The sequence below is a fragment of the Lutra lutra genome, chromosome 15 (assembly GCF_902655055.1).
Source record: "Lutra lutra chromosome 15, mLutLut1.2, whole genome shotgun sequence".
Classification (NCBI taxonomy): Eukaryota; Metazoa; Chordata; class Mammalia; order Carnivora; family Mustelidae; genus Lutra; species Lutra lutra.
Genome location: NC_062292.1, coordinates 21,717,198 through 21,737,386, shown reverse-complemented (window position 1 = coordinate 21,737,386; position 20,189 = coordinate 21,717,198). Strand labels below are relative to the sequence as shown.

Here is a 20,189-nt window from a genome sequence, read left to right as displayed (position 1 = left end):
TGATATTTAACACATCCAAAACAAGGCTTTTAACTGTTGCCTTCTATCTCCAGACCTACTTTCATTGCATGTTTCTAACATTGTTTAAGAGCACAACTATTCTCCAAGTCATCTTGATTTCAGAGCTCACTCTTATTATACTACTCTAAGTTTTTCAGACCCTCTACTTTCCATTCTCACAACCACTATGGGATTATAATAGTTTCTTAATTTATATTCCAGTGTCTCCAACCTCCCCAAATGTTAATCTATCTTATATACCATTGCCAGAATAATTTGTCTAAAATGTGGATTTGATCCTTCTACCAGTTCCCCTTCAAAGCTCACTCATAGCTCCCCACTTTACCCAGAATGAAATCTGAACTCAGCATAGTCCTCCAGGCTTGCCACATTCTGGCCCCAAATGATCTGCTCTCTATACTAAACTCCCACTTGACCTATTCTCCAGCCACAGTGTACTAAACTCATTATGCAGCACATTCATACATTAATATTCACTTCTAGACTTCTGCACATGGCCTTTAAATGCCATAATTGTTTAAGACTCTGGACGAGGTTGGTTCTCTCTTCTATTTTTTCTTACTCTTTACTCTTCCCTTAGATTAACTCACTCGTGTTTATGCTTTCAAAGATCATCTATGTGTCAGTATCTCCAGCCAGAACTCTCCTTTGAGCACCAGGAGCATATATTCCATGGTCTACCTGATCTCCACTTTATTTCAAAGTCAAATTAACCTGTCAAACTCTAAAACTTAAATCCAGTCTTTTTGCCTCTAAATGAGTTGTCCTCCAAAGTCTCCTGTCTCACCGAATGGCATCATAAGATACACATCTGTATAGGTTAGATTCCCCAAGTTTTCCTTGATATTTCCTGCTCCCTCAACTTTCATATGCAGCTTATCACTGAGTTCTAATGATTGAAACAATAATTCTCAAATATATCCATGTATCCTCATCTTCATGGCTGGAATGTGAGTTCAAATTTCAATATTCTCTCTCTCCTAGATGAGTAAGTCCTAACGGATTTCCACATATCTACTCTTTATATTTTTAAATTTAGTTTTTGAGGTAAAATTGGCATATATTGTATTAGTTTCAAGTGTACAACTTAATTTGATATTCATACACACTGCAAAGTAATCATCACAAGTCTAGTCTTCAAAGTTAACAAATTTTTTTTCTTGTGATGAGAACTTAGAAGATTTGCTCTCCTGTTAACTTTCAAGTATGCAATACAGTATTATTGAGTATATGTTGTAATTATATCCCCATGACTTATTTACTTAATATCTGGGAGTTTGTACCTTTTGACCATCTTCGCCTATTTTGCCCATCTCTCAACTCCCTTCTCCTTTGGCAACCACCAATCTGTTCTATGTGTATCCATGAGTTTTGTTTCTTTTATTTTTTAGATTCCATATATAAGTGAAATCACATGGTATTTATCTTTCTCTGTCTGACATATCAATTAGCATAATGCCCTTAAGGTCTATCCTTGTTGTCACAAGTGGTGAGACTTCATTCTTTTATTTTAATGACTGAATAGTATTCTCGTGTGTGTGTGTGTGTGTGTGTGTGTGTGTGTGTGTGTGTGAGAGAGAGAGAGAGAGAGAGAGAGAGAGAGAGAGAGAGAGATCTTTATCCATTCATCTACTGATGAACACTTTGGTTGTTTGCATGTCCTATTATAAATAATGTTGCAATGAGCATGTGAATGCGTATGTCTTTTTGAGTTAGGGTTTTCATATTCTTTGGATAAATACCCAGAAATGGAATTGCTGAATCAAATGGTGGCTCTGATTTTTATTTTTTGAGGACTCGCCATAGAGTTTTCCATAGTGGTGCACTATGTAAATTCCCACCAACAGCACACAAGGATTCCCTTTTCTCCACATCCTCACCAACACTTGTTATTTCTTGTCTCTTTGATAACAGCCTTCAAACAGGTGGATGTGGTACCTCGCAGCTTTAATATGCATTTCCCTGATAATTACTGATATTAAACATTTTTCCATATGCCTGTTGTATATCTATATGACTTTGGAAAATGTCTAGTTACATCTTGTGCCCATTTTTTAATTGGATTGCTTGTGTTTTTAATATTGAGTTGAGCTCTTTTTATACTTTTGATATTAATCTCTTATCAGATATATGATTTACAACTTTTCCCTCATTTAATAGGTTGCCTCTTTATTTTGTTGGTGATTTCCTTTCCTGGGCAGAAGCTTTTTGGATTGATGTAGTCCCTCTTGTTTATTTATGCCTTTGTTGTCTTTGATTTGGGAGTCAGATCTAAAAATTTAATGCCAAAACTGTTTTCAGGAAGCTTATTACCTATATTTTCTTATAGGAGTTTTGTAGTTTCAGGTTCTACATTCAAGTCTCTAATCCATTTTGAGCTGATTTTTTATGTATCATTTAAGATAGCATTCTGGTTTCATTCTTTTGCCTGTGACTGCCCAATATTTCCAACATCATTTACTGAAGAGAACATCATTTTCCCATTGTATATTCTTGACTTATTTGTCATAAATTAACCAATCAATATATGTCTAGGTTTATTTCTGGGCTCTCTATTCTGTTCCAAAAATCTATGTATCTGTTTTTATGCCAATACCAAACTTTTTGATTACTACAGCTTTGTCATATAGTCTGAAAACAGCATGATGCCTCCAGATTTGTTTTTTTTTTTTTTTTCTCAAGATCACTTTGGTTACTTGAGGACTTGGTTCCATACAAATTTGAGGATTGTTTGTTCTATGTCTATGGAAAAATGCCATTAGAATTTTGATAGGAATTGCACGAAATCTGTAGATTGCTTTGGGTGATAGGAACATTATAGCAAGATTAATTCTTCCAATCCAGTGGTATGGGATACCTTTCCACTTATTTGTGTCTTCCTCAATTTCTTTCATCATTGTCTTATATTTTCTAGTGCACAGGACTTCCACTTTCTTTCATCTCCTTGGCTAAATTTCTTTTTATTCTTTTTTATGCAATTTTAAATGGACTATTTTCTTGATTTCTCTTTCTGATAGCTTGTTAGTGTATAGATATGAAACCAATTTTTGAATATCAATCTTGTATCTTGCAACTTTGCTGACTTCATTTATTAGTTCTAACACTTTTTTGGTGAAGTCTGTAAGATTTTTTAATATATATATATATATTTTTTTAAAAGATTTTATTTATTTATTTGACAGAGAGATCATAAGCAGGCAGAGAGGCAGGCAGAGAGAGAGGAGGAAGCAGGCTCCCCGCTGAGCAGAGAGCCCGATGCGGGGCCCGATCCCAGGACCCTGAGATCATGACCTGAGCCGAAGGCAGCGGCTTAACCCACTGAGCCACCCAGGCGCCCCTTAATATATATTTTTCAATTTGGATGACTTTTATTTCTTTTTCTTGCCTAATTGCTCTTGATCTTAGAGTAAAAACTTTCAGTTTTTCACCACTGAATATGATGTTAGCTGTGGGCCTGTTATATATGGCCTTAATTATGGTGAGCTATGTTTCCTCTATACCCACTTTGTTGAGGGTTTTTACCATAAATGGATGTTGACTTTTGTCAAATGTTTTTTCTATTGAGATGATCATGTAACTTTTATCCTTCACTTCATTAATGTGGTGTACTATGTTGGTTGATTTAATAATGTTGAAACATACTTACATCCCTGGAGTAAGTTCCATTTAATCATAGTGGAAGATCATTTTAATTTTGATAACAACTTCAGTTTGGACGCATTCTAAAACTCCACATTTTTAGTCCCCCACAATATTTTGTTTTTGATGTCACATTTTACATTCTTTTATTTTACATCTCTCATAACTGTTTATTGTGGTTATAGTTAATTTTACTACTTTGGATTTTTACCTTCCTATTGGCTTTATAAGTAATTAACCCACTACCTTTACTATATATTTACCTTTACTGATGACATTTTTACTTTCATACATTTTCTTGTTACTAGTTAATGCCTTTTCTTTTTCAGCTTAAAGAATCCCTTTAACATTTCTTGTAGGGACAGTTTAATGATGATGAATTCTTTTACTTTTTGCTTTTCTAAAAATCTCTTTATTTTCCTTCAGTTCTGAATAATAACCTTGTTGGGTAGTGTATTCTTTTTTTTTTTTTTTTTAAAGATTTTATTTATTTATTTGACAGAGAGAGATCACAAGTAGACAGAGAGGCAGGCAGAGAGAGAGAGAGAGAGAGAGAGAGAGGGAAGCAGGCTCCCTGCTGAGCAGAGAGCCCGATGCGGGCCTCGATCCCAGGACCCTGAGATCATGACCTGAGCCGAAGGCAGCGGCTTAACCCACTGAGCCACCCAGGCGCCCTGGGTAGTGTATTCTTGGTTGGAGGTTTTTTTCCCTTTCAGCACTTCAAATATATCATGATACTGACTTCTGGCTTTCAAGATTTCTACTGAAAAATCAGCTGACAGTCTTATGGGGGCAGGGTTCCCTTGCACCTAACAAATGGCTTTTCTCTTGATGCTTTTAAGATTTTCTTCTTATCTTTAACTTTTTACATTCTAATTATAATGTCTCTTCCTGTGGATCTCTTTGGGGTCATCTTATTTAGAATTCTCTATGATTCCTAGACCTGGATATCTGTTTCCTTCCCCAGTTTAGGGAGGTTTTCAGCTATTATTTCTTGAAGTGCGTTTTCTGTCCCTTTCTCTCTTTCTTCCCCTTCTGGAATCCATAAAATGTGAATGTTATTCCAGTTCATGTTGCCCCATGGGTTCCTTAAGATATCTTCATTTTTAAAAATTCTTTTTTTCTTTCTGCTGCTCTGTTTGAGTGAGTTCCACTGCTGTTTTCCAGGTCACTGATCTGTCCTTCTGCTTCATCTAATCATCTAATCTGTTGAACTACCTAGTGTATTTTTCAGTTTAATTATTGTATCTTTAGCTCTGTGACTTCTGCTTGGTACTTTCTTATATTTTCTTTTTTTTTTTTTTAAGATTTTTATTTATTTATTTGACAGACAGAGATCACAAGTAGGCAGAGAGGCAGGCAGAGAGAGAGGAGGAAGCAGGCTCCCCACCGAGCAGAGAGCCCGATGTGGGGCTCGATCCCAGGACCCTGGGATCATGACCTGAGCCGAAGGCAGAGGCTTTAACCCACTGAGCCACCCAGGCACCCCTCTTATATTTTCTATCTTTTGTTGCAGTTCTCACTATGAACATGGTTCTTTTCCTGATTTAGTGAGCATCTTTATGATCATTACTTTGAACTGTTTACCAGGTAGATTACTTATTTCCATTTCATGAAGGTCATTTTCTGAGGTTTTGTTCTGTTCTTCCATTTGAAACATACTCCTCTGTTTCCTCATTTTGCTTGAGTCTTGGTTTGTTTCTAAGTATTATGCAAAAGAGCTATCTTCCCAGTCTTAATGGAGTGGCCTTGTGTAGATTAACCTCATTGTTCAACACTGCCCTAGCTCTTGGTTGTCTTTCAGACTTTGTGACTGCCTACGTAGCCTGATTTATTCTTAGTCCCAGTTACTAAGGGTGTTCCAAGACCCTATCAGTGTTCCAAAGAAAGGGATCTCAGTCAGCACCTTGTTTCAGGCTGACTAGAAACCAGATCCCTAGGTAGCACTTTTAAAGTACACAACTATACACAGTCCCACAGGACTGCGGTTGTAAACCCTGCTGCCCTTCAGACCAGGGGATCTGGAGGTGTTCCCTGGGTAGCAGTTCCAAAAATCAGGGCTTTGGGTCTGTGTATATGCCCCTTGCTGCGAGGTACCAGTGAGCTAGGAAGGCCAAGGGAGAACACAAAGGTGGTGTCTCCCTGAATGTGCTCCCTGAGAATGCCTTCGTAGCCTCTACATGTGTGGCAAACCTGAAGCCTGTCTCTCATGTTGAAGCTCCAGGACAAGTGGATGGGGCTTTTTCACCAGTAGGTGTGTTCCAGTTTACTGTGTGCAATGCCTTGGGTGCGGTAGCTTGCCAAGAATGGCTTTTCTAGGGCGCCTGGGTGGCTCAGTGGGTTGGGCTGCTGCCTTCGGCTCGGGTCATTGTCTCGGGGTCCTGGGATCGAGTCCTGCATCGGGCTCTCTGCTTGGTGGGGAGCCTGCTTCCTCCTCTGTCTCTGCCTGCCTCTCTGCCTACTTGTGATCTCTGTCAAATAAATAAATAAAATCTTTAAAAAAAAAAAAAGAATGGCTTTTCTGATTATTGTTACAGTCCCATAGGGCCCTGCAACACAAGCCCCTCTGACCACTGGGTCCAGGCATTCAAGAGGTGTCCCTTGTGTGGACCATGCTTGCCTATCAGCTTTAATGAGGCAATGGGAGAGTACTTGGGGTGGGGCATGCCTGCAGCTTTAGCAAGGCAGGTGAAGAATGCTGGGGGACAGAGCACCACCCTCCCCACCTCTACTTTAGCAAGGCAGCGGGAGTTTGCTGTGTCTGCACACATCAGCTTTTACTAGCAAGGTGGAGGGAGAGTGCAAAACTATTGACAGACAGCATCTCTGTCCTGGAGAAAGTCCCTACCAGTCCCTGTCCCTCTGGCAGATGCTTTAAAATTAACAAATGAATTTCCTTCACATATAGTCTAGTCTAGGCACTTTTCAAATTTTTGGACTAGGCAGCAGAGTAAGTAAGTCTGCTTGTGAGTCAGTTAAAAGTAGTATCTCAGATCCTGACAGTCCTTTGGATCTCTTGGATGTAAGCTCCATTGGTTTCCAAAGCCAGACATTTTATGGCTTGTCTCTCCAGTACAGGTCCCAAGGGTCGAATGCCTGATAGAGGGCACAAGCCCCATGTTCCTCAGGGAGAAGCTGCAGACTTGTAAGATCCCTCCCTATAGTGAGTTGGTCTGATATGGTTTTTAGCAAGATTGTGTCTCTGCCTCTCCTCCCCATCTGTTGCCCTTTTACCCTTTGTTGTGGAGGAGCAGTTCAGCTAATTTTCAAATCTTTTTCAGAGGGAACTGTTCCATACATGGCAGTAGATTTGGTGTGTCTGTGGGAGGAGGTGAGTACAGGATCTCCTTAGAGTACTGTTTTGGACCACCCCTGCCCACATATCTACTTTAAATGCCTTCATTATCTTATTGGGGCCAGTAACTAACTAAAATGAAAATCTGATTATGTCACTACTCTCTTAAAACTCTTCAAAGATCTCCCATTGGTTTAAAGCAAAAATAAAACCATTATTATTACTTAAATGCCTTCTACTCCCTGGTCTCCTCTAATACCACCTCATCCTGCTCTGTTCTTCAGTCCAGTGGCTTGCTGTCAGGTCCTCTGGAAGTATCATGCTCCTTTACTTTAAGCTCTTTGCCCACACAAATCTCTGGAATACTGTTTTCTTCCATTAATTTACTCGTTTAACTCCTATGTATTCTTCAGAGATCTGCTCAAATGCTTTCTCTATGAATTACCTAATGCCTAAAGTCTTTCCACATTATCTGTTCTTATACTTCATATTTTCTCTTAAAGTTACTCATTACAACTTACAATTAAACTTTTATATGATGATGCGATAAATGACTATCTCCTTGCTGTATGTTTTAAGGCTCACTAGCATGAATGTATAAGATTAGTTCCATTGGATTTGGAATAGGAATAATAAATGAGCAGATACCCATCATTTGTACTGGGGAAAGAACTCAATACATCCTTCATTACTGAAAACTTACTACAAGCAAAATTCAAGTCCACATTAGTCAACTACCTTGATTCTAGTAGCAAAATCTATTGATTCAGAATTTTAAATGGATCATTTAGATTATCTGAGTGTGAAATAAATCAATCACTCTATCTATCTATCTATCCAGAAATATGTAATGAGGTACATTTATATGCCAGGAATTATACTCAGATTGAAGGATATAGAAGGGAATTTATTCAGACTGAGTCTCTGCCATCTTAAAGCTTATAAACTGGTCAAGATTTTTTAAAGACTTATTGCACTTAGGTTTATGTAGATTATCTTATATCTTAATCTTATTCTATGGTATATATTGGAGATACTCCGAGTCAGTAATGATGAACACCGTTCATTCACCCACAAGACACCAGTTTTTCAGTATTTAAAACAGGCAATAATTGAAATAATAAAAATATCAACAAATACATTAAAATTATCATTGTTAAGGTTATTAGTATTTAATGAATTCCATTCTTCAAATCAAAATATTAAGATAAACTCAAAAACTCTAAGGAAGACATATTATTTTGATAAATTTTCTCTAAAACTGTCCAACAGGAAAATCTACAATTCAGAAAGAAGAATGTGATAGTTCTGGGAAGATCCATGTAGATTTCACATTTGGGGCTCAACAATATTTATACTTACCTTAAGGTTTCCTTGGGCAGTGTTAATAGGTTGGCCATCTTTTAACCATGTGATAGATGGATTTGGAATGCCATTGGCGATGCACTGCAAGGTGATAGGCTTGTATTTCACTATGGCTCTCTCAGAAAGGCCTGAGGATTTGATTGTTGGAGGAACTAAATTTAAGAAAGGAAGGAAGGAAGGAAGGAAGGAAGGAAGGAAGGAAGGAAGGAAGGAAGGAAAGCGGGAAGGGACGGAAGGACAGAGTGAGGGAGGGAGAGAACACAAACCATAATCAATGAGATCAAGTACTTAAAAATCTGGATATAAGAACCCGAAACTTTAAAATTTAGAAAAGGGAAAATTCTTATTTTAAGAAACAATGAAATAATTTTATCCCATGCATTTAATTTACAGTTTTCTGCAATTTTAGATGATTTAGTTCTTAAGTATAGATCTCTAGTTCTCCAAAGAAGAAGAAGTGTTTATGGCAACTACAATCCACATGTTTCACTTACAACTTTTGTTATGTTTCCCCAATCTGTTATGATCCTTTCTCTAGTACTACCTCATTCAATCAGGGTGAGTTTCCTCTACCTGTATTTATACTGCATGACTCTTTGACCCCAGCAAGGCTGACTAAATACAGAATGGGAATATGATTTAAGCTGGACCTGCCAGATTCCCTCCCTCAGCAATTGGAATTGAGACTGAGAAACAGGGTTAGCTATATTTCATCACAGGATTGAAAAAGCAGAAAAAAAAAGTCTGCATGGACAGAGAGGAAAAATGTTGATGCTCATAGAAACCTCTCCTAGAGCTTCTAAAGGGCTCCCCAGTTTCTCATTGTTGTCCCTCCCTTCCCAAGGTCAGCAGGAAAGTGAGACACATAATAACCTGGCCAAGGGTTGTCTCTGTCATCGCACTAATGGTTCTGAGTCTTCTGTGCTAGTTCTGTGAATACCCCTATCTACCCTGGATCCTGCATAACATCTTAGCCCCCATTTCTGGAAACGACTTTATTCACACTCCCTCCTGTTCTGGCTAACCCTGGAGAGTTGACACAAGCCCTTTACTTGGAATTCGCTGCCTGCCTATTCTATGTCAGTTGGTCTCATTCCTCAAACCTACGTAGAATTCTATTTAGAATACACTTCCTAACATTTGAAGTGTTTATATTAATTTACATAGGTCTCTTGGTTAAGTCTCAGTAAAGTGCCTTAAGATTAATCTGTTATTTTTTAACATCCTTTATATTCACATCCTTTATATTGCTTTCCACAACTCAAGAATTATCTAGATTCCTGAGCTAGCATCTGAGTTAAATAATGACAGAATGCACAAATTAATTTTAAATATAATGCTCATGTCCCTTCTTCAGCATACCATGAATAGTAACTTCAAATTCCTTCTTGTGGTCACCAGCAATGTTTGTTGCCACACAGCGATAAAGGCCCGTATCTGATACTTGAGCCTGGGTAATAACCAATTTGCGTCCATTTAGTAGAATCTTGAATCCATCCCTTTCATCAATTATCTGTCCATCCTTTAGCCACCTATAGAAACAAGGCAAAAAGAAGTCTGGAGATGTATTTTAAATAACTTAGTTCCTAAAAGATATGTGTGTGTGTGTGTGTGTGTGTGTGTGCGCGCGCGCGTGCGTGCGCATATCTTAGAGGAACTAGATTTATCTATATATTAAATGTTTCTACACATACATAGAGGAACTAGATTTATCTATATATTAAATGTTTCTACACATACATAGATATGTAAATTCTCAACCGCGTATTTCCCTAATTCCCTGTTTGCCCACTCTGTAAAATGAACTATAATGTGGGAAAGAAAAAAGTAAACCTGGCCAACACAGAAGTTAGCATAGTGTTGGAACCCCAGTAGCTCTGTGTTTTCTTCATTCTTCTATTTATGTTGAGAAAACAGAGGGAAGTGTCCCTAAATAGTATTCACTTCAAATGTTTAAATAACATTAACCAGCAAAGAGAATACATTCCTAAAATATCTGCAAAATAAAACCCTGAAATCATAGAGCATATTTTTACATTTCTTAGGAGTTATCATTTTCCATTTTACTTTGTAATTGTATAGTAGCATATTTTATTCTTTTAGTTGACTAACTGTTCCTTTGCATGTCTTGCACCTTGGAAATGAAGGTAAGTATTCACGAAATGCTTTGTGAACAACGGAATGAGAAAAAAGAACTGGTAAACACGTACGCATGGTGGCTTCCTCTATTTTCCTAATAATGTCCAGTACATTTCTTTTTGTTGTGTGCCTCAAGAAGATCTGACAGATACTGCTTATTAGTCTGTCTCTATGAACTGAAAATGTCATTTCTAGGAGGATAAATGGAATTCCTCTAGTTGAACAGATTGAAAGGCCATGGGATTATTGAGCAAAATTTGCCTTGTATATAGAGTATGTCTTTTTAAAAGAGGAACATGAAAAATGTAACTTTATATGGCTACCTTTTAATGACACAGAAATTTTTTCAAGATAGACTGAAAACACTCAAATAAAGAAGTGGGAGGTATTTAGAAGACATACCAAAACCCTTACATGATAGTTGGCGTGGGAGAGCCTGTCACTTGACAATCTAGCTCCAATAAGTTATTAATCATCACAATGAAGTAAGATGTTTCGTCTCCTCCTTCTATAGCTGGTGGCACTAGAAAACAACAGAGATGTAACATAGAAAGAAATGTATGTACACCAGAAAAAATACACCACTGTTTTAAGCAATGCTAAGTTGCAGTTCAGTAGGCTGACAAGTATCCTAGGAATCTGATACACGAAGGGGATTTGAAATGTAAAATATATTTTATCATACACACTTGCTAAGATCAATGAATGTATCTTTGACATGCTGTGGATTTTTCTCAATTAATCTAGCACATTGGTACTGCTACTACCATCTCAATAGAAAGTTGGTTCATATTTTATGTTGCTTATTTTCATAATAAGAAGAGAAGAGAACCTCAAAAACTGGACCTCTGCTTAAAAAGCCTTCAATTTACAGAGAAATGGAGACTAAAAACATTGCAAGACGACTTCCTAAGGCCCAGAGACTATTTCCTGCACTAGACATAGTGCAGTGCTCATGACAGAGGACCATGTTTTCACTCACTGCAATCAGATATTGTCATAGATGTAGAACATATCGGTGCACTGAAAAATACAAAGTGTACCTATCAAAATCAGTGGAATATTTATGTGGGTACTTAGCTCTTGGGATTCTGGTAATAAATCCACCACTTAGTAATGTGTAGTCCAGAGTTGAACAGATAACTGAACCTTCTCTAAGACTGTTTTATTGTTCTACGACCAAAAAAGCATTTAATAAAATGGTCAGGTTTTGCTGTGAACCTGGAATCCAGAAGGTGGCTTCCTTATTTACCTAAGACATCAACTTCGTATTTGATTTCCTTTTCTCCTGCCACACTGGTAGCCACACATACATACTGTCCCCGATCAGCTTCTAAGACTCTCCTGATTTCTAGTTTCTTCCCACCAGCTTCTGTATGGATGTTGTCACTGGGTTTCACAGGTACACCATCTTTTAACCAGGTGAGGACTGGAGGAGGGTTCCCCGTGGCTTTACACTCTAGGGTCAGCGAATGAGCAATAACCACTTGCTTATTCAGAGGCACAGCCAAGTCACCTTCAATCACTGGAGGAACTAGGTAGAAAAAAGTAATATTTCAGGCATCTTTGAAATCCTAATGAAATAAAGGGGATTTTGTTTTCATGTAATTTGACCATAGAAACTAGCTACATGTCTGTCTCCTTCAAGGCTATTAAGGAACAAATTTCTTGGGTTAGCTGATCTGCAGCTATCCTAATGTGGGATACTTTGTACTGTGTCTGGCTTACAAAGGGGAAATAGTAGAGAAGGACCTTAGTCCTAACAACTACTTTGCCTTCTCCATAAAAACCAAATGGTCTAGATGCCCCGTGTGCCATGGGCAAATGGTTGGCAAATGAATGGGCCACTTCTTGCTAACTGTAGCTTTTTAAAAGATTTTTCTAAATCATGGGACAATTCTGTCAATTCCTATCCATGCATTTTGAAAATAATGAAACCCTCTAGGATATTATTAGTGAGTGAATTAGACATTGGCATATTAAAAAGCATAGACAGAAAGGCATATGGTGAAATCACATATTTTCTCCTTACCGTAGACATCCACATGGAATGATTTTTCAGCAGTTCCAGCAACATTGGTGGCATGACACGTATATGTTGCTGAATCAGAGACCTGTGCTCGAGGGATATGAAGAAATTGTCCTTTATCAATATAAAGTGCTTGGGAGCTGGAAATGACTGGTTGGCCATCCTTATACCAAGAAATAGCAGGCATCGGCAGTCCCCGCGTTTCACATTCCAGTTTAATCATGCTGTTGATCAATGCTGAAATTTCTGTGGTAACATTCCCTCCTTTAATACTAGGTGGAACTGTAAAGAATTTCAGAACAGAAACAGGTTTTCTAAGCCTTAGCATCCGCATCAAATTCTTGTATGCTGCAGATGTTTAAACAATGCATTTAAAGTATTTAGGAATTAAAGACAATTAGGAAGTCAATGATTTACCTACTGATAATAAATTGCCTGTCTTTTCAATCTTTATCACCTTCCTCTTTGGTTTCAGATTTCAGTTAAAGCAAAAAGTCAGAGTTTAGTTTCAGGGGTTCATTTAAGTCCAATAGACCATAAGACAGTAACTAAGAAAGTTATGTTTAACAAACAAAGCAAAACAAAATATAACCCCACTTAAAGCAGATGGGATACATTTGACATCAGCCCAAGGGAACAAAAATGTCAGATGTGGGACCACTGCATGCCCTCTTCCCACAAAGTACTAAAAGGTCTAAGTGCCTTCAGAACCAGCTACTGGAAATAGCTGTGGAAGCTTTAACTTTTGCTTCTTACTGGGTTTTGTTTTGTTGTTGTTGGGTTTTCTTGGGGTTTTGTTTGTTTGTTTGTTTTAGCTTCCAAGAGTTCATTCACTCAACTTTATTCATCTAATTGGCTACATGTGTATCTTCCATAATTCATCAACCACTTTCCTGGCCACTCACACCATATGAGAACTCTGCTCTTGGAAAAACAACTCAAACGGCTCAGTCCCTGCTACAACTTCTGACTGTGGTCATTCCAGGATTGCGCTATAATTGCGAAAGGTTAAAAGAAATCCAGTGGCATGTGGCCGAATTGGGAGTGCCTTAATATTATCTTATTAAACCCTGATTTTAGAGTAAGATATGTTATAGAATGTATTCCTTATGGCTGGCCTAGGGTTATTTGTTTCAGGAGGACGATCACAGAGGTAAAATAACTTTCTCATCAGATCAGATCAAAGGCACACATTATCAGCATGACTTCTCATGATGATGTTAAGCTCGACTAGTAATCTGGTTGCAGTCGCTTTTGCTAGGTTTCTTCACTGTAAAGTGCTCTCCTTTTCCCCTTTTTTGGGGAAGGAATCACTCTTTCCAGCCCATACATATGGGGTGGGGAGTTATGTTCTACTTCTTGAGAGAATACATACATAATTTATTTGGAATTATTCTCTATAATATTGTTTCTCCTCCCCAAATTATTCACTTATTCAACAATTTATTTATATCATATGAACTCATGGAAACTTATTTTATCCTTTGGGTTATAATCTAATATTACCTTATTTAACTTGTTGTTCAAATTGTTTCAGTTTTGACCAGTGGAAACTATTTCTTTGGTTCCTGTTCCTTTGACATATCCATGTCATTTGACTACTTTGATACTTTCTTACTTTCTGACCTATTCATGTGGCAGGCTCATCTTGTCTATTTCCTGCCCCAGGTTTAGGATTAATCATTTCTCTAAGAAGCCCTGGTCCCTTTTAGTAGAAAAGGATTTTAGAAAATAGAGCTGGGTGCTGAATAGAGTACCTTAATATTTTCTAATAATCATTTTTAGAACTAGCTCACAGTGACAAACACTCACCTGCATATTTTTTTTTTTGTCACACATAACTTAAGGAAAGATCTACTATACTATGAAGTGAACATGGTGATGGAATAATTTTCTTATAAAGTGGCTTAATATATAGCTCAGGGAAACCAACTATGGTTCACGGGCAAGGCATGGAGATGCTGAGCTAAAAATACTTTTTACATTTTTAAATGGTTGGGGAAAAAATAAAAATAATACTAATAATATTTTGTGACATGTGAAAATTATATGAAATTCAAACAAGTGTCCATAAAATTTTATTGGGATATAGACACACTCATTTGTTTACAGATTGTCTATGGTTATTTTCTCTCTCTAATAACTGAGTTAGGGTAGTTGTAAAAAATAGCAAATACATATTCTTATTGCTTCTCACTGTTGCTCAGCTCACCATAAATTTAAGTGACAGTTATAACTCAATAAAATTTCAAGTTGCCATGCAAATCACCATACCATGATATTTTATTTCATTTCTATTATCAGCGCATACTTCTCATGTCAAAAGAAGGAAGGAAAAGAAGACTTTAATGCATCACATTTTTAAAGCACGACACAGTGTGGATTATTATGTTATAAATCAAGTGGCAAAGCACTGTTGTTTTCTAGTTGTAATAACTCTATAGCTGTTCTGAAAGATTACAATATACACTAACACCACTAGACTAAGCAGTTGTCACGTTACTTCCAATTCAAAACAACAGTTGGAAAAATTAGAAAATGTAAAATGGACTGACTCATAATAGAACTTCTGCACAAAAACAAAAAGTCAAAATGAGGTTACAATCAAAATAAGTTTCTCAGTGGTTCATATGTTCTCCAGGCAAGAAAAGCCATTTACCGATAGTAATTTAATTAAAATCAGGGATGATTACAGTCAGTAGTCATAGAAATGTGTCCAGAGAAATCTTAAATCTTTGTTTAAGATTATGGGCCTTTCCATGAGAATCATTGCTTGAAGAGTAGAGAACGCTGGGAATAACATTGACAGTTAATTTTTAAAGGCAAATTTTCTGAATAATATTCTTGGCCCCTGATAAATTAGCAGATGTTACTGATACTGCTTTTTGTTTGAGGAATCAAGGCCAAGTTTGAAGAAACTGAAGAATTAGTCTCTAAGAATAGTCTGCATGGAACAACTACAGACAAAAATATTTTCAAAGAAGTTAAAAAACAAAACACGAATTCATTACAACCTGAAGTGGAATCTGCTAAGATACGGTGCCACTGATGGTGGTAAAAATATGTGTAGGGCAGGAAAAGGCTTAGATAAATTTACAAAGCTAATTAAAAGGTAAGGTTTTAGGGGTGTCTGGGTGGCTCAGTCATTAAGTGCCTGCCTTAGGCTCCGGTTATGATCCCAGTGTCCGGGGATCAAGCCCCACATCAGGGTCCCTCTCCCATTCCCCCCGCTTCTGTTTCCTCTCTCGCATCTGTCTCTCTGCCAAATAAATAAATAACATTTTTTTTTAAATGTAAGATTTTAAAAGTCTCTATTCCTTGCGTTATTTATCAGCAAGCCCCCTGTGTAAAATATTCATATGTTAATAAACAGAAGTATCCATGGGATCTTTTATCTTCCCTTATGGACTTCGACATCATCAGTTCTATGAATTTTCCTACAAGTAGAAACTGAATATAAAGACTTGTCCTACCTCCTACTGTAGAGCAACTCAGTGCCTTAATGGTGGTAAATATATTTTAATTTTTTGAGCTCAGGGCTGAGACTATTTTTTTCTGAATGAAAAGAATTGTCCTCAAACATTATTCCTAAATATCAATGAATGATTTGGGAAATTAGTTTTGCTATAAACTTGATAATGTTTCCTAACAATTCAACCTAAAATTACTAGACCAAAACAACATTTAAATGCAAAACTTAGGGGCGCCTGGCTCAGTCATTAAGCTTCTGCCTTAGGCTCAGGTTATGATCCCAGTGTTTTGGGATCAAGCCCCACATTGGGCTCCCTGCTCAGAGGGAGGGATGCCTGCTTCTCCCTCTCGCACTCCCCTGCTTGTATTCCCTCTCTCACTGTGTCTCTCTCTGTCAAATAAATAAATAAAATCTTTTAAAAAAATTTAAAAAGTAAATGCAAAACTTAAACTAAGATGTCATTTTGCTTGAATCACAATTAATGTCAAGCTGCTTTATAAATTTCCCATGCTGTAAACAAAACTGAGATCTCCATTCCCTGTAGGGAATTCACTGTGGATATATTTTTTATGCTCAAATTTCAGTTTCAGCAATGTTTGTCAGACCTTGATGCAAATACAAAGGAAGTTTCTACATTCAAAGTTCAGTTCTCTCTGACAATGAGGACCTTCCATTCAACTTTCAATTGGAATTATTTAATCTGTGGTATGGTATGCTAAAAATTAATTATCAAGAGAATATAAGAGAATTCTATAAATGTCTTCAAAGCAATGGATATGGTCAATTAAAATGATATGTTCGCAATCTTATATTGATATTTTACAGTACATATCTGCATGGAAAGACATTTTTCCAAGGTAAAATACATAAGATTTCATTACAGATCAGCATTAACAGATGAATATTTGTAATCAATTTTGACCTTTAATTAATTAAAATTTATCCCCTCCCAAAAGAATTCCATTCTTCTCATTAGTACGCTTGTACTATTAAAAAATTATATATTTTTAAATTACCAGAAAAAAGAATTTCATCAATAGACAATAGGTAGAAATTTATTTCTATTTGATATATAAGTACCGATAAAATATCCTTGATTTTGTCTCATGGTCTGCAAAATCCAAAAAAATTTACTATCTTGCCCTTTATAAAAAAGGTTTGGGGCACCTGGGTGGCTCAGTCAGTTGGGCAACTGCCTTCGGCTCAGGTCATGGTCCCGGAGTCCCGGGATTGAGTCCCACATCTGGCTCCCAGCTCTGCGGAGAGCCTGCTTCTCCCTCTGACCTTCTCCCTTCTCATGCTCTCACTCTCTCTCTCAAATAAATAAATAAAATCTTAAAAAAAAAAAAAACTTAAGAAAAGATTTGCCAAATCCAAGATAATTAATTAATACAAATTCAAGCCACCATTGTGAAATCTTAAGGAAGAGCATTTTATTCAGATTTAAAATTTTAATTTGGTTTTGAGGCTACTTATGTCACATGTTAATCTAGAAACACATATCAAACTTCTGGCTCAAGTTGCCTAAATCAGCTGGCAATTAGTTAGATGCTACACTAATGAAAATAAGAATGTAGGTTTAAATAAGTCCCTATTCTCCATGATTGTTTTACAAAGGCATAATATCATTGCACCGAAAAGGAGCTATTTTTTAAAAATCTGCATTAATGAAATTGAGAAAAATTACTCAAAACATTTCTTTTTTCTCAAGGAACATTTCTTTCTTTTTTTTTTTAAGATTTTATTTATTTATTTGACAGAGAGAGATCACAAGTAGACAGAGAGGCAGGCAGAGAGAGAGAGAGAGAGAGGGAAGCAGGCTCCCTGCCGAGCAGAGAGCCCGATGCGGGACTCGATCCCAGGACCCTGAGATCATGACCTGAGCCGAAGGCAGCAGCTTAACCCACTGAGCCACCCAGGCGCCCTCAAGGAACATTTCTGATTGACATCAGAACAACACACCATCTACAGCTGAAGTTTGTCGCATAAATAAATGTCACTTCCTATTTCAATTTAATTCATATATGCTTTTCTGAGAACTTCTGTCTGAGGGAAGTTGTTCTAGATAAAGGTTATGAATAAACTGCACATTAAAATGCACTGCACATATGTAGTCAAAGACTTTTGGACTTTGGAGAGAGGATCTCAGACTTCCTAAACTCAAACATGGACCTCAGGTTAAATATCTTTGCCTCAGAACTAACAGCTGTCAGTTTACACAATCTCCCCATAGGATATTAAAAGCTCTTTTATTTCCTTCCTTCTTTCACATCTTTCCCCCTCCTCTTCCCCGCCATCTCTTACTTTTCCACTCTCATTTTTTTCTCCATTTCTTTCCTTATTCAGACACCACATGCCTTTCTGCCTTTCAAGTACATCACCTGTTCTGCCCTCATGTTAATACGTAAATAAGGAAAACAAATGAATCAATCAACTGTGGTGTGAAGCACATTCTCAGTCAGAAATCTACATAAATATTCCTCACAGTTAGTCCAATTATGGTGTCTGTTTCATTCATTCTTAGGAATAAAAGCACTTTCGTAAGTGAAATAACGTAAGCTTTAGATTACCCACTTGGAAGTGCAGACAAGCTTGCGAGAAAGGAAATGCACTATTCCTGAATTATAATACTCAGAACTTCACAGTGTTATAATGCCTTTCATCCCAGACAATCCTACAAAACTTAATCACTATAGATCCCTCTCTTCTGGGTGCTTGAGGGCACCATACAGAGTGAACGAGAGGATCTGAAATACAAGAACCCAAGTCCTATGGCAATAGCTGTCTCACTGAATCACCAAAATGTATTCATCATAGACCCCGGCAATAATACAACAACGTAGAGAAGACTACTCAAAAGCTTAGGGGAAAATTTGCGCCTATTATTTAAATGTCTGGTCCTGGTAGGAGGCCAGGAGTAGCAATAACACTTTTGTTTAACTTGGATTCAGGATTGCCAATCTTTCAGTAATGTTACTCTTTTTTGGAAGGCATGTCTTTTCATGACTGAATTCTTCCAAGGTTTCTATTTATAGATAGAAATGGTTTAAAAGCATGCGTTAAATAAAATCTCTTTGATTCAAGAGAGCTATTCAAATTTTATATAAAGACACTAACATTAGAAAAGGGAAATTTCAAATTCAGTGAAGTTATATAAAAATCAAGCTAGTAAGACAATACAATCACCAAGTAAATAATGAAAAACAAATAATTATTTATTAAACTCTTACTATAAGCCAGGTAACCCAATAAGGTGTCTAGCTTTTGATCCTCACAATAATAGTATTAAGTAGGTGCTATTATTATCCCCCATTTTACAGATGAGGAAACTGAAAATCAAAGGGCTGGGTAATGTGTCCAAAGTCACAAAGCTAGTGAATAGCACAAGCTGGATCTCAACTCTCCTACCTGTCTCAGAAGCACAAGTTCTTATTAATGACTAGACCAGTGCTATCCAGTAGAAATATAATGCTACAATACAACAAAAACTTACGATGTACCATATGCTGGCTAACTCAACATAATAAAAAAAATAATAAAAATTAGTAAAAAAAAAAAAATTAAATTAAAAAAAGAAATATAATGCTAACCATATATATAATGCAAGTTTTTCTAGTGGCCTTGTTAAAAGATTTGAATATAAACAGAGGAAATTAGTTTTCATAATGTATTTTACTTAGCCCAGTATATAAAAAATACCATCATTTCAGAGGTTATCAATATAAAAGTCTTAATTAGATATCTTATATTTTCATATTAAGTCTTTGATATCTGGTCTATATTTTATATTTATAGCTTGTGTCAGTTTGGACTAGCCACATTTCCAGGGCTCAAAACCCTCCTGTGGCTAGTGGTTACCATATTAGACAGTGTATCACTAGACCATTCTTTCATTCAGCAAACATTTTTTGAGCACTACCATGTATCAAAGTAGGGAACCAGCAAAACAAGGCCCCCTGCTCTTGTGAAGTTTAGCTTCCTTGAAGACAAACAGCAAGTAGGTAAATAAAGCCAGAATTAAACAGTAACTTACCAGACAGTAATATGTGCTATGAAGAAAATAAACTCGGACAATATAATAGTGATTGGGTGATTGCTTGGATTGGGAAGATCCTGTAAAAAGGTGAGATTCCTAAAGTATCTAAAATTTCTTGAGTATCATGCACTCTGGACAGACAGAAATTAGTGCAATAAGTAGAACCACAATAAGCATGACCGGTCTACTGAGT

At 36.9% G+C, this 20,189-nt stretch overlaps 1 protein-coding gene across 3 annotated transcripts in view; it reads right to left on the bottom strand.

Moving 5' to 3' along the window:
- Window positions 1-20,189, bottom strand: part of HMCN1 (hemicentin 1) — a 477,402-nt gene that overhangs the window by 179,252 nt on the left and 277,961 nt on the right. For all 3 annotated transcript variants that reach the window (XR_007123082.1, XM_047705087.1, XM_047705088.1), the window contains exons 31-35: window positions 12,492-12,770; window positions 11,712-11,993; window positions 10,874-10,982; window positions 9,683-9,852; window positions 8,318-8,472 (exon numbers count right to left, since the gene is read on the bottom strand). Coding sequence is in view for 2 of the 3 variants with exons in the window: in XM_047705087.1 (XP_047561043.1) it covers window positions 8,318-8,472; window positions 9,683-9,852; window positions 10,874-10,982; window positions 11,712-11,993; window positions 12,492-12,770 (995 nt within the window). In the remaining variant the exon portion in view is untranslated. The remainder of the gene's footprint in view (window positions 1-8,317; window positions 8,473-9,682; window positions 9,853-10,873; window positions 10,983-11,711; window positions 11,994-12,491; window positions 12,771-20,189) is intronic.